A 15173-nucleotide genomic window follows, 5' to 3' on the forward strand; every position below is an offset into this window, starting at 1 on the left:
CAGCTCCAACTCGCTCACGGATACCGAATACCATACATGCGCCCGACAATCCGAATCCGATATGGAAACCACACACCCTGACCATGACATTGATCCCAATGTCGACGACGATTTGACCGATACCTCCCACGATTTCACGAACTTTGTTGACAACTTGGACGACATACCGGTAGCTGACAATGTCAAAGACACCAATGATGGTCTTTTGATGCTCAAAACCAATTATGCACACTTTATATCAACAGACTGCTCTTGGACTAAAGGCATATCATCACAACTTGCCCACAATAATATCGTTGACCCAGATATAGTTATGACGCCCCGTCCACAGAAATTTGATATTATCGAATCCAAGCATAACAGCCGACAGATCTTTACTCTAGTACTAAAATCAAAAGAATCAGATAAAAGCAACCTATATGATATTTTTCAACTCTTGTCTAAACTGAAAACAGTCTTGACCGATTCAATTCCGAAATCCCTCGCTTTCCCAATAACGGACGATAGTTTAGGTGGACTCGATCCTCGTGTTATCCGAAAACTCTTATCTTACCTTTTCGCAGACTTACAAATTCAAATTACGCTTTGCCGCAACACGACTGTCACCCCAGACGAATGTTTACGTAAAGAAATAATTAAAGAATGCCACGAATCATTAATTGGCGGTCATCAAGGCGTCACAAAAATATACAACCGCATTAGACAAAAATATTTTTGGCCCCACATGAAAGAGCAAATCCAAGACTTTATAAGAACCTGTGAGAGTTGCCAAAAGAAAAAACTAGTAAGAGTAAAAACCAGGTTGCCGATGGTGATAACAGATACTCCTGCCGATGCATTCGACAAAGTAGCACTAGACATCGTTGGTCCTCTCCCCCTTACTAAATCAAACAACAAATACCTTTTGACGATACAATGCAACTTGACGAAATTTCTGGACGCCATCCCTTTACCCGACGCCACTGCCAAAACAATAGGTGCAGCATTCGCGAAAGAATACATTACACGTTACGGTGCCCCTCGAGCAATACTTACAGACCAAGGACAGAATTTCATGAGCACAGTCATTAAGCAACTTTGTAAACTCTTTAAAATAAAACAAATTCGAACTACAGCTTACCGCCCACAATCTAACGGATCGCTAGAACGCAGTCACCTTGTTCTCACCGAACACGTCAAGCATTACACGAATGCTGGTAAAGACTGGGATGAATACATCCGCTTTGCTATTTTCTGTTATAACACCGCGAAGCACGAAGGCACTAACTTCACTCCCCATCAGCTAATTTTCGGTTCCCATGCCAGACTTCCGACAGACGCGAACCCTGCCAGCGCTTACACCCGTTCCTACGATTCGTTCCTTCTAGATTTAATTTCCAACCTATCCAGCATACGAAAAAACGCCGCGGCTAACCTCATTTTAGCAAAGCACCGTTCCAAGACGTACTACGACCGTCGTACCAATAACCAAAATTTCGAAGCAGGCCAAAAGGTCTATCTACTAAACGAAACCCGATCTAAATTTGACGACCACTATAAAGGAGCATATACGATCAAGCGCATAATTGACGATATCAATGCCGAAATTTTCATCACCCCCCATAAGACCAAAATTGTCCATCTGAATAAACTCAAATTAGCACAGGAAGAAAGTGATTCAAATTAAACCACCTTTAGAAGCCAACAGCCGTATATTATCAATCTACCCGTAACTGCATCATATTACGCCTCATGCCCTGAATGACGTGCTCAAACGCTCAGCCGATCTAAGCACATACTACCGTACTCAAAGTAACAAGCATCGCCTCACCACCAACCTCAGCTATGGCGGAATCGTCTTCGCGTCCCTCTCAGCAGTTTTCCTTTGCTACAAACTCTCATTATTTAGAAGAATCTCAAAAGTATACTCTTCCTGTAAATCCAGGCGAATACGCCACAACCTCGACTCACGTCATCCAAGACCCCAAATCCTTTCCCACCATGCCATTTCCCACCCTCACCTAGAAAATAGGTCATTCCGTAAGGACCTGTCTCCTCGCACTTCGTCGCTGCCCCGAGCTCATTCAGAAATTGAAATGATGGAAATGTCCAAGCTACGACAACACCCACGTAAACTGCCCCGCGATCAGAGCCTTGACGCTAGTTCCGACTCCCTCTTCATCTGAACAGACTAAGCCCTCTACTACATATTTATAAGAACATATCCATTGTTATGCCCAAATATCATTCAATAAAAATGTCTCAAATTACGCTATTATAATAACCGTATACACTATCTACAATTAAACCCCTGACATTGTCATTTAACTTTGACTTGTATCTATAATATCTACAATCAAAACCTTAAAAATTATAATTTAACTATAATCGTATATATATTATCTACAATCAAAACCCTGAAAAATTATAATTTAATTATAATTGTACCTTTATAATATGTAACTACTACACGCTTAAATTATAAGAACATACCAATTGTTGCAAAAAAAAAAAAAAAAAAAAAAAAAAAAAAAAACATTTCTGCTAAAAATGTATACTAACCCGCTTAAACGCGCATTAACCCTAGGCGCTATACTCTTTAAGGCAAACTATATTGTAATCTTTCGTAAGTGAGTCGATACATTACCCAAAAAATTCGGTTTTCCTTCGAACATTCGGCTCTGTACCCTCACCGAATGTTCTTCCCGAAGGGGGGGCGTGTTACGTCCGACGTCCCGCCTCACGTTTCTCCCACCTTCCTCGACGCTTGTCTTTACCTACCATTCCCACACTCCATATCTTGTCATCCTATTTCCATCTTGGCTTACACCACTCGCTATCGCCCTTACCTTGCTATTTCGATCCCCCTCTACCCTGTATCCTCGCTCATTTTCTCATGCAAAAGACTCACTCTGATTCCAACGCTCTTACCTCTTGCATTCAACTCCAACTCCCGTTCCCCAAAACCATTGTCTCAACTACTCCTCATCGACTTCATTAAAATAAAAGTTATAATCATTCTGTAATTACTGTTCCTTCCTTTCCGTTCCCTGAACGAAAACGGCGACGACTAAGAACCTACAAAAATATCACCCGAACCAACATCATCGGGTGGGTACATGGACTGCCGTCCCCCTGTACCGTAACATGGCCAGCGACACTTTTTAAAATTTAGCTAGAAGTTTTTCCAAATGGGAGGATTTTTTTCTCAGTGAATGGGTCCTTCTAAGACTATGGATTTGATGGGTTAGTTTTTTTGGCTTACCCTAATAAATATAAGTTTATATAATTTTTTCTTTACAGTTTATCCTAATATCCCGAGTTGTGAGTTTGTTTTCTATTAATATCATAGGTATTGAAAATAGTTAACTGTGAGTAACAAACGTTACAAATAGAACAGTCCAAATAAGAAATTTTATGTCAGCAAAAATTTTTCAATTGTGATGTCGATTTTTGGCAGCCATTTGTTGCTCATTTTTTTCGTAATTATTCGCTGTTGATCGGTAAAATCGGTAGAAAGAGGGCGAAAAACATTTCTGCTTGCACATGAGAATTTTTTGGCGACTTATTATGAGATGACATGAACTCAAAATCAATGATGGAACAAACAAATCCGTTGTTGAATAATTTTTTATAGCAAAATTGGTATTATTACATGGTATTATTAAAAGCAATGAATCGTTGTCATGGACACCATCTTATAGCGCGGGAAAAATCGCTTAGACACTCGTTTCAGGCTTGTGGAAAAATTGTTATAGACAGTTATTGTTATTCAGAAAATCAATTTGGACAAAGGAAAAAAATGTTGTGATTTTTTACAGGAGAGAGTTTACGTAAGAAAAAAAAAGAAAAATCACATTAAATCGAAGTTTGCAAACGCGTATTAATTTATTCCAATTGTCAATAACAATCCAACAATACCCACTATAAGAGAAATGAAAAAATACTGAAATACTTTAAAGCAGAACGGTTATATATTCAGAAAAAAAAATTCTAAAAAAAAAAGACAGTTGTTGGAAACAGCTCAAAACAAAAGCTCATTTGTTTACTTGCAAACAACAACACTGTGGTGGCATGCAGATTATCTTCGAACATCAAAAAACGAAAAGATTCTAAAATCCTCCACACCGTGCGACCACTGAATGGAAAGTTATGCCCGATTTAATGGAAAGTGTGAATTACGAGAAAATTGAAAAACAAATAGCCGCCAAAAATTAATATCACGGCTAAGAAATGTTTTCTGGCATTAAAGTTCTTATTTGGATGTACGTCACGTGAAAATAATCGATACATTTTTTTCATACAAATTAATACTGACAAACTGAATTTAGAAACTAAAATGTGTTTTTGGTGTTTTCGAGCAAATGGAGCATTTTTGAGCGTTATTCGGATCGCCCTCGCGGCTGAAGTATAATAGATAGAAACGTGTTCTCCGTCACACTTTTACAGGAAATTTTGTGCTCTACAAAATTTGTCGTATACATTTTTGCCCTAACTGTTTCCATTACGTCAGCAAAAGCCACGAAACTGTTAAAAATGCTAAAAATTGTATGTTTCTGATAGTTTCCATTTTTTTTTTCCTGCAGTAACGCGCGGTGCTACATTCCCAAAACTGAAGGTCTTTATTGTGTGTACAGCTCCGTACATAATCCATATTTTTTCATCTTATGCCTACTTACTTGAATTCAGAAACAGAATTATTTGACTGGCCTATTAATTGGATTGTGTACTACTTACCGATACCTCTTGATCCGATGAAATAAAGTTTTCCGAGAGCAATTGAATAGCAATCAATTTTCGCGTACGAAATTTCAGGGTTTTTTGTTTAGCTTCTCCGTCACGCTGTGGGGGTGGTTGTTTCGAGTCAGGGGGTGGAGTGAAAAAATCGGGAATAGAATATTTTAAGAGCAATTGAATAGCAATTGATTTTGACTTACGAAATCTCAGATTTTCTTGGTCAGTTTCTCCGTCACGCGGTGGGGGTGGTTGTTCCGAGTGAGGGGGTGGGGCAAAGAAATCGGGAATCGGATATTTTGAGAGCAATTGAATAGCAATTAATTTTGACGTACAAAATTTCGGATTTTCTTGGTCAGCTTCTCTATCACGCGGTGGGGGTGGTTCTTTCGAGTGAGGGGGTGGGTCGAAAAAATCAGGAATAGAATATTTTGAGAGCAATCAAATAGCAATTAGTTTTGATGTCCGAGATTTCAAGTTTTCTTCGTCGGTTTCGTTTTTACGCTGTGGGGGTGCTAGGTTGAAGTTCGGATGGCACCCCCACCGTTTTCGGCCAAGGGGTTGGAGCGATTAAATCGCGTATAGAGCAACTAATTAGCAATCAAAGAGCCACTAATTTCTGTTTGTTTAAAAACTGAGTTTTTGAATGTAGGGTTGCTAACTTTATTGAGGTCACACAAGGACACGCACCAATAAAACAACGATACTACATGGTATCACCGAAAATACGGAAAGCAATTTACGAGGAGGTAAAAAAAATGCTGAGAGAGGACGTGATCGAGCCCTCAAACAGCGAATGGTCAAGCTCAATAGTAATGATCAAAAAACCGAATAACACATATAGATTCTGCCTAGATTTCGAAAAAGTTAACTTGGTATCCCGGAAAGATGCATACCCGTTACCATACATGACAGCAATACTAGACAAATTACGACAAGCACAATACATCTCAAAAATAGACTTGAGCCAAGCATACTTCCAAATACCTTTGGACGAGAACAGCAAACATATAATAGCATTCACAGTACCGGGAAAAGGGTTATTCCAATTTAAACGAATGCCATACGGCCTATCCGGCGCACCCGCGACATTCCAAAGACTTCTCGATAAACTGATAGGCGAGGACGCGGAACCATATGCATTCGCATACCTAGAGGACATCATCATAGTCACACAAACATACGAGGAACACGTACACAGACTCGCACACATACTGGACAGAATAACAAAAGCAGGATTAACAAGAAACCCAGAAAAATGCGAATTCGGGTGTTCGCAAGGTAAATACCTGGGATACATCATGGACAAACACGGCCTACACGTAGACCCAGACAAAACACAACCAATAACAGACTACCCACAACCAAAAACAATCAAACAGAGACGGAGGATCATCGGCATGGCCTCGTGGTACAGACGCTTCATCCCGAATTTCGCGGAAATAATCGAGCCACTCACACGACTACTGAAAAAAAAACAGAAATGGGAATGGGGAAAAGAACAACAACACGCATTAGACTCAATCAAACATAAACATAGCACACCACCCACACTTGCATGTCCAGATTACACACAAACATTTACACTACAAACAGACGCAAGCGGCACGGGCCTCGGCGCCGTGCTAACGCAAACCCTCGATGACGAAGAACACGTCATTGCATACACCATCCGAGCGTTGAGCGAGGCGGAGCGCAAATACTCGACAACTGAGAGGGAATGCTCAGCCGTCGTATGGGCCATCAAAAAATTGAGACCGTACGTAGAAGGTTATAAATTCCGGGTCATCACAGACCACGCAGCGCTAAAATGGCTTAGGGAATTAGAAACCCGACAGGACGACTAGCGAGATGGGCAGTAGAGCTCTTAGAATACGACTTCGAGCCGGAACATAGAGAAGGAGCTATGCACCACGTACCCGACGCTCTATCACGACTACGCGAACACGAAGAAACCACACACGCAATAACAGACGACACAAACAAATGGTTCACATACAAAAAGACACAAGTACAAACACGACCAGAGAAAAACGAAGCATGGCGAATTCCCGACAACAACCTATATTTCCATAGACCAGACCCACTACACTCAAACCTTTTACCCGACACAAACCCATGGAAATTAGTAATACCAAAAAAAAATATCACACAAATATTACACGTAAACCACAATACACCGCAAGCAGGGCATTGAGGGATAGAAAATACATACCAACGCGTAGCAAAGGAATATTACTGGCCCGGCATGTACCGCGACACAGTCAACCACGTACGCAAATGCGGAACTTGCCAACGGACAAAAATAGTACAAACAAAACCGGCAGGACTCATGGGACTAAGGATAATTGAGGAACCGTGGACAGTGGTAGCATCGGACATAATGGGACCGCTACCACTTCTAAAAAACAAAACCCAATACGTAATAGTATTTCAGGACTTGTACACAAAATACGTAGAGATAACGCTAATGAAAAAGCAAACGCACAAACAATAGAACGCGCACTCCACTCTCACGTAATATCACGTTGGGGAACACCACGCATCTTATTAACACACAACGGTACACCATACATTAACAAACTAATCCGCGAACTTACACAGAAATTCAACATCAGACACGCCACAATACCCCTAAACCACGCTCAAGCAAACCCGGTAGAACGAGTAAACCGTACAATCAAAACAATAATTCAGGCATACATAGACAATGACCTCCGCGAATGGGACGCGCACCTACAAGGCTTACAATTCGCACGAAACCCATGTACAGACACGTCAACCAAACACACATCAGCATTCCTCAATCTAGCCAGGGAATAAAATCCAATCCAATGTATGAAAAAAATGTTAGAAAACGACGGGTAAATAGAAGCACAGGACACAGAAAAATGGACAGATCATTTAAGCCGACTACAGACGCTCCGCGAGGAAGTACAAAGACACCTGGTGGCAGCAAAAGAAAACCAAGTACACTATTACAACCTACGTAGACGTAATATCCAATTTGAGGTAGGAGATAGAGTACTGAAAAAAAATCACACTTTCTCATCCGGAGCAGTTAGGGTTGCAGCTAAACTGAACAAACGCTTCACAGGGCCATTTATGATTACAAACAAAATTCCACCAGCAATATACGAACTAAAATCAGAAAACGGCAAAAGTGCAGGAAAATGGCACATGGACAATTTCAAATTATATACATAACTAAGCAAAACAGGAACCTAACACACACATTACGATTTCGACAGGTAAAACAAGAAAAAAGAAAATGAAAAGGAAACACCAGGAGGCCGGGCCATCGGGAATAACCCCACGGATGGCAAACCCCCCGGACAGACGAACACGACAGACACCACACATACCGCTGCTACAGACACCAGGACAACCACCACACCTACACAGATACGGTCTAGACGGTATAGACAGCACAAACACACGAACAACACCCATAAACACCACCACACGACGCACATTACTGCCTACCCCGGCCGAATACACGCAAACACTCACGATCACACCCACGCACACCACAAAAACCACGACAACGAAATACCACACACCTAAACCAACAACCACATCAACACAACCAACCACACACAAACCACCCATCACCACAACCACACGACGCACACTACTGCCTACCCTAGCCAAATACACACAAACACTCACGATCGCACCTACACACACCACGCCAACCACAACGACGTGACATCATGCACCCAAACGAACAACCACACCCACACAACCAACCGCACACACACCAGCTATCACAACCACGACATAGACACGACCCACAACCCCAATCACATACGCACAAACACTCACAAACAAACCAACACACACCACACAAATAACAAACTAACAAAAAACTAACCCCTACGGCGCGGCCACCTGCAGAAAATGCAAAAGGCTAGTCCGCAGGAAACAACTGGACACACACGAGAACATGTGCACATACACGAACACCACCCCAAAACTCAACACAAACACGCCACACAAACCAAGCACAATCACACGAACCCCATCACCTACACAAAAACTGATCGCCAGAGTGGAAAAAGCGCTGGACGAAGCAGAAAAACTCGACACGTGGGTGAAACAAACACGAACACACGACCAGACACCCACATACCAAACACAAAGACCGACGCACGACATAGCCATGACCATCTACAGACTACAGCCAGCACAAACCAACGAACGACCACCATACACACCAACGCAAAACACCCCGAAAGCATCACCACACACCGCAGATACACCCAAAAACACACAAAATACCGAAACACGAACATAACTCCACACACGATACGCCACCACACCAAAAACTCTACAGACGACATACCGGGACCATCTCTAGAAACTGAACAGGAACTGCGCATGCGCGAATTTAAATCCGTCGTCCGTGCAGTCTGGCCACCCCGAGACCCTGCTGTCAAACTCTGTTTCTGTCGGCGATGTAGTTCACATGCATTTTTGAGGTAAGAATCTCAAGTTATTGAGATAGTCACTCGGAAAGGCTTGGGAAGCATTTGTTATTGAAAATTGATTGTTCAAGGAACGGTCGGAATTTAATGCTGATGCTCTTTGAAGATTCGTCCTATTCGATTGAAACAAGAAATCTGTTCAAATGTTGGGTGCTTGGAAGAAACGAAGCAGGTAGGTGGGGACAATTTATTCAATCATTTTCATTACTTCATACATTAAGAATAACAATGAAATTTTTTTCTTTCAACAGAAAATACCGCCAAAATAAAAGCATCTCTGCTGTTCGCTGATGTCTTCTCTTCCCATTCAATTCATGACACATGCAGAGATCATCGGCCACTTTTGTTGGTTGGAAGGAAGTTGTAGATCTTACGGTTTCTTTCAATTGCAAATCTAATCTAGAGAAATCTAATCCGAAGAGTAAAACTCAGAAACATTTTGTGACACAAGTTGAAAATCAACATTTTCAAAATGTGCCTCAGTGTCACAATTAACTTTAAGGATAATCATGTTTTAGAGTAATGTTCAGAACATTCATATGAAAATATTGACTTATCGGGTTCAACATTGTACCCCTTGTTCCTTTGAAACAAATGAATATCTAATTTTCACTGAAGTTCATGAAAATATTTACTTAAACCCAAATCCAATACAATATCTTGTTCATAGTGCTCCGAACATCATCCAGTAACATGAATATCCGGAAGGAATACCCCTGTCGCAGAAACCGTTATAAGGTTCTTTGTTTTTAACTTGTGCCACTAGATAACTTTTGCATTGCAGACTCCATTTCCAATCTTAGGATGAGATTTTTTGTCTCGAACAGTGTTAACATGGGATGCAGAATTAATTGTAATAAATGGAGATTCACAAACTCTCAGTTTCAATGAAGGACCATTGTAAGAGTATAAAATTGAATCTGGTTTCAAGCTTTCAATAAGTTACCGGATGACTCCCTGATAAAGATTCATCATGAAACAGTTAGCCAGCAAGTAAGTCCTATTGTAGACAAAGTGATCATTTGTAACGTGTACTAGTAAGTGAATGCATTCCTTAGACCTTGCCGGGGTTGAACGAGGCTCAAGCACGGATGATAGCTGCAACTAGCTAGTCAGATGATACTGTCGATTAATATTGACTTTAGAGACATTTTCAACTGAAGTAATCCAACATTTTTAGATTGAGACTGGTTCAGTTTACACATCAAAATTCATCCTTGGAATCTGATTTAACACTTGAAACACTATTCATCTGAATTGAATACCAAGAGAGTGAAAAATAAAATATCAAAACTGCCGAAAATAAAATTTGAAAAATAATGCGGGCCAATAATACTGCTTGGATTACAATGGTGCACGGAATGATTGCTCTGTAAAATTAGTTAGCAGCAATTGTTGAATAACAAACTCATTACTATTGGCTCGATAGATCTAAAATGATGGAATATTCAAACACCATGATCTGTAGCGTATAGTGCTCTTCAATTTTGCCACGACTGATGTTCAGAAGGTGGCGATGACCAGAAGAAATTCCTTCGGATACCTGTTGTCTGATGGAACAACGGAACAACCAGGTTCGATGGTTGGAACGGTGGCACCAATCGAGAAACTAGGGTCCTAGCCACCAAAACGTTTTGACCATCAGGTAAGGTATGATTTTCATCCTATTATCCAAACTTGAAACTTTAAGTATGTCAGAACAAACGAATTTTATCATTGAATACATGTGAAAGTATTGTAATATGCAAATATCATAGTATCAGAAATTTACTTACACGCTTCAACGCCTGACAACTTTAGTCTCGCTTCGATGATGTTTGTTTCCCACCTGAAAATATTAAAAGATATTATCATCAGACAAGAGCTTCTAATTGTTTTGAATACCACTAATTGTCAATAAATTGCGACAGAAAAACGAATTGCTACTTTTTGCACTCCTAAGCTTTGTGTTTCAAGATACACTATTTCTTTCATTCCTTGTTACTGATTCTATTTTAATATTTCATGTTCATTGGCACTGATTACTGGCTTCCGGAGCACTGCACTGTAACAAATCTACTCTGGAGCAACCTTCTACTGGGTTTCAACAATCCATTTATTTGTAATTTCATGTAAATAAAGAATCTGTTTGAAATAAACAATATTTTTACTTACCTGCCTCAGTTTGTCTAGACTTCCACTCGTTGATGACGTTCCACATATAATTTCAGATTTCTTATTTCAATAAATAACTGATCCAATTTCTGTAGCTTTTGATATTTGTGTCTCCATTGACGCCTTCATTGTGTCGATTAAATATCTTCTAATATCAACTACGGTATTGCTGAATGACACTTTTCTTAGAAAATTCACGAAGGGTAGGAATAAATATCAACATAACCTCAATACGCTACTTTACGCGCGAGATATTCAGAGCCTTGTCCTATTTCGTGTACGTTGGTCGCCTTGGTTAGCTGACGAAAATTACTTCGCGGGGCAATTTCGCTGACCAATGAAATTGAATCATTTGGCGCATGCGCAGTTCCTGTTTAGTTTCTAGAGATGGTCCAGGTATAGTCCAGTCGAATTAGCTCGAAAAAGGCGATATAAAAACATTAATTCTTTACAGCAATTTTCCTTCGGAAAACTTTGGGGGGGGGGGGTCACTGGCAGTCTAAGTGCCGGTTTTCGGGATACTAGACCCATTGCGTCATCCGCCATCTTGAATTTAAGGGTCAATTTTTGTTTTCCGAATAACTCGTTTATTATCAATTGTACACGGAAATTAGTCGAACAAAAGTTGTTCGAAATCAAATATCCCACGATTTTGGTCCCGATACATTTTTTCCTAGGATCGATATTTTCCGATTTTTACCCGATCAAAGGAGGTGGTAAAATCATATAACCGTATTATCACGTTTATTATCAATTTTACGCCAAAAATAATTATAAACAAAGTTGTTTAAAATCAAATTTCATACAATTTTTGTTTCCAACAATTTATCGATTCACACGCAAAAAGAGGGGGTTGATTTTTTATCTATCAACTCATTCATTTCCGATTCTACGCGAAAAATAGTCATCACAAAACTTGTTTGAAATCGAATTTCCGACAATTTTGGTTTTCATCAATTTTTCCTAGGATCGATATGGCTGATCGATGTATGATAATTCAAGATGGCGGATGACGCAATGGGTCTAGTATCCCGAAAACCGAAACTTTGACTGCCAGTAACCCCCCCCCCCCCCCCCCCCCCCCTCCCCCCAAGAACGCATACGACCCCGCTCACCCTACCACCGCAGACACAAAAACGGACACGACAAACACGGACTCCGATACAGGTACAGTGATAGAAGTCAGGGCACACACAGACAACGCGACAAAACGACCGAACACACTAAAACAAAAGAGACAGATAAAAAAGAAACAACTACAAAAAAAAAAACAAGACCGTAAACGCGGAAAACGATATGACAAAAATTTAAATAACACACATAGAGCCGCACACACACACACACACAGACATACACACAACACAAGGACCGCCTTTTTTTTTGCTCTTGTTGAAAACAGTGAGTAGACAGTCCAAAAGACAGGCCGGAGACAGGTCAACAGGCGAGGGTGAGAGAAAGAGAACACAAGCCAGCCACCAAACGCAACAGACCACACACCGGGTGCAACGCAACGCAACAGGTCAACTCAGAGAAAAAACTCAGACGGAGAAAACACACAGACGCAACCCAGAAAACAACGCCACAAACCAGAGAAGCAACACGAAAATTTAAGTACACATTTACGTAACAATAAGTAGACATACAACACATAGAACAGAAAACACACAGCAAACCAAAAAGTATTAAAAATGTGATAAGAAAGAAATCGAAAGTACAAAGCAAAAATAAGACAAGAACGCTAAGAATAGAAAAACAAGTATTAGTAGATCTAGCACGACACAAATTAGGATTAAGATAGGACAAATTGGATCAAACCTAGAAAAGACAGGACGTACTCAGACATCGTGAGGAGGATACGGGCCACGGTCGATCCTGCGAGGAGTCATGTTTAAGTGACGACTCTCAGGAAGACGAAGAATGGTCTGTGTCTTCTGAAGATAAAGAAAGACGCCAACGGACGAGATGACTTTCGACGCGTGCTGCGGGATGCGGTTGGGGAAGCGGGCAGCGTCAGGGCTGGGACCTCCAGGGTACAACTGGAGATCCTGGACCTGGACTGCGTTGCGACCAGAGCCGACGTTGTCCAGGCACTAAGACGGGAAACGGGACGAGACGCGGACTTCGGGGTCCACATCTTGGGTCCGAACCGAGCCGAACAGTACATGGCTGTCTGCGACCTTGAATCGCACGAGGCCAAGGCGCTGCTTGGCAAGGGACGGATCGGGATTGGATCGGTGGGCTGAAAGGACAGCATCCCTAAGCCGCCTGATGGCAAACACGAACGGACCGAGACCGGGGAAACGGAGACTTTTAATGTCGACGACGAACTCGATCCTGCTCTACGGTGCAGAGGTCTGGGCAGAATCCCTAAAAACAAAGAAATACTGTCACGCCATGACGACGGTACAGAGATGGAGCGCGTTGAGGATCACCTGCTCCTACCGGACGGTCTTGTCAGAGGCTGTTCTGGTGATGGCGGGCGTGATTCCCATAGACCTCCTTGCTTTCGAACGCAAGAGAGTCTATGGAAAGGACGCGGACGTGACCCGACGGGACGCGGCAATCGCGGAGCGACACGAGACGCTACATATGTGGCAACAGCGGTGGACAGTAGAATCGACAGGTAACTGGAGGAGACGACTGATACCGGACTTGGAACCGTGGATCCAACGGGGGTTTGGGGACGTAAATTTTCACGTATTCCAGCTCCCGACGGGCCACGGTTACTTCAGACGATACCTGCACCGTATGGGCAAAGTACTGACGCCAGACTGCAAATACTGCGGACACGAACGAGACGACGCGGAGCACACGTTCTTTGAATGTGACCGCTGGATAGAACTAAGACGGAGACCAGAGATGGTCGTCGAAAGTGTCACGCCTGACAACATCGTCGGGGCGATGCTCCGCAGCTCGGAGAGGTGGCAACTCGTTGCCACTTACACCTAGGCCATCTTACGACGGAAAAACGCAGACGGCTGCGTGACGTAACTTGACTGACGGACGGCCCGCATTGAACGCTCGGACAGACTGACAAGACATACACATACAGAGCCCCCAGCTAAAAGTAATATCACTATAGTTTCTGGCTGGGGGCATTGCACAAGAGGTGGCGGTTTAGTGGGTAGGTCACCTTGGAGTCCCACATCCGCGCTAGTCCGTATGACTGGCGTGAATCCATAACTTGGCTTCCGCAACTCCTCGGAAAAAAAAAGAAAAAAAAAAAGTAACACACTACTCATCATCCCTCAACCCCTCCCATAGATTGGCGGACCAGCAAACGAACGGAACGACACCCAGTGAAACACACCAAAAAGGCACGAGGAGAAGCAACAGACATTCAACCAACAACGACACCCAAAAAGCCACGAGGAGAAACAACAGACATTCAACCAACAGCGACACCCAGTAAAACACACCAAAAAGGCACGAGGGGAAGCAGTAGACACTCATCCAACCACGACATCCAGGACAAAACACAAAGAGGCACGAGGAGAAGCAACAGACATTAACGTAACAACGAAACCCAACACGAAAACCTAAACCAAAAACACACGAACAACCACCTTACCCTTCCCGCTCACCCTATAGGCCTCGCCCCGTGTGGGGAGGGGGGAGTTGTGACGTTGCACCCCACGTGCACGTCACAATAAGCCCCAAACCCGCGGAACGGGGCCGAACAATGCCGAGCCGGCCCGGGCGCACCCGAAGACGTGCCAGGCCGGCCGGAGACGACACTCTTGTGCCAACTTCGAAGAGAGAAGGAAGCTTCAACGACGCCCAGCCTGCTCTGCAAAAAAGGTCGGCTGATCAACA

The 15173-nt window shown here is 42.4% G+C and overlaps 2 protein-coding genes across 2 annotated transcripts; both read left to right on the forward strand.

Annotated features, from left to right (window-relative positions):
* Positions 1-7984: 7984 nt before the first annotated feature.
* Positions 7985-8425, forward strand: LOC124413606 (salivary glue protein Sgs-3-like). The gene has a single exon (XM_046894327.1). The coding sequence runs from the start codon at positions 7985-7987 to the stop codon at positions 8423-8425; it is 441 nt and encodes a 146-aa protein (XP_046750283.1).
* Positions 8426-8616: 191 nt separating this feature from the next.
* LOC124413607 (uncharacterized histidine-rich protein DDB_G0274557-like) lies at positions 8617-9083 on the forward strand. The gene is made up of 2 exons (XM_046894328.1): positions 8617-8809; positions 8893-9083. Exons 1-2 carry the CDS (start codon positions 8617-8619, stop codon positions 9081-9083), a joined length of 384 nt encoding a protein of 127 aa, XP_046750284.1.
* Positions 9084-15173: the final 6090 nt, after the last annotated feature.

Source organism: Diprion similis, chromosome 12, assembly GCF_021155765.1.
Source record: "Diprion similis isolate iyDipSimi1 chromosome 12, iyDipSimi1.1, whole genome shotgun sequence".
NCBI classification, from domain to species: Eukaryota; Metazoa; Arthropoda; class Insecta; order Hymenoptera; family Diprionidae; genus Diprion; species Diprion similis.

What these genes read in the sequence shown, in the direction of transcription:
- LOC124413606 (XM_046894327.1), top strand. Translation starts at nt 7,985, where the DNA reads ATGAAAAGGAAACACCAGGAGGCCGGGCCATCGGGAATAACCCCACGG.
- LOC124413607 (XM_046894328.1), top strand. Translation starts at nt 8,617, where the DNA reads ATGCAAAAGGCTAGTCCGCAGGAAACAACTGGACACACACGAGAACAT. An exon ending in CAGAAAAACTCGACACGTGG is followed by an intron (nt 8,810 to 8,892) that starts GTGAAACAAACA and finishes GACCATCTACAG; the next exon opens with ACTACAGCCAGCACAAACCA.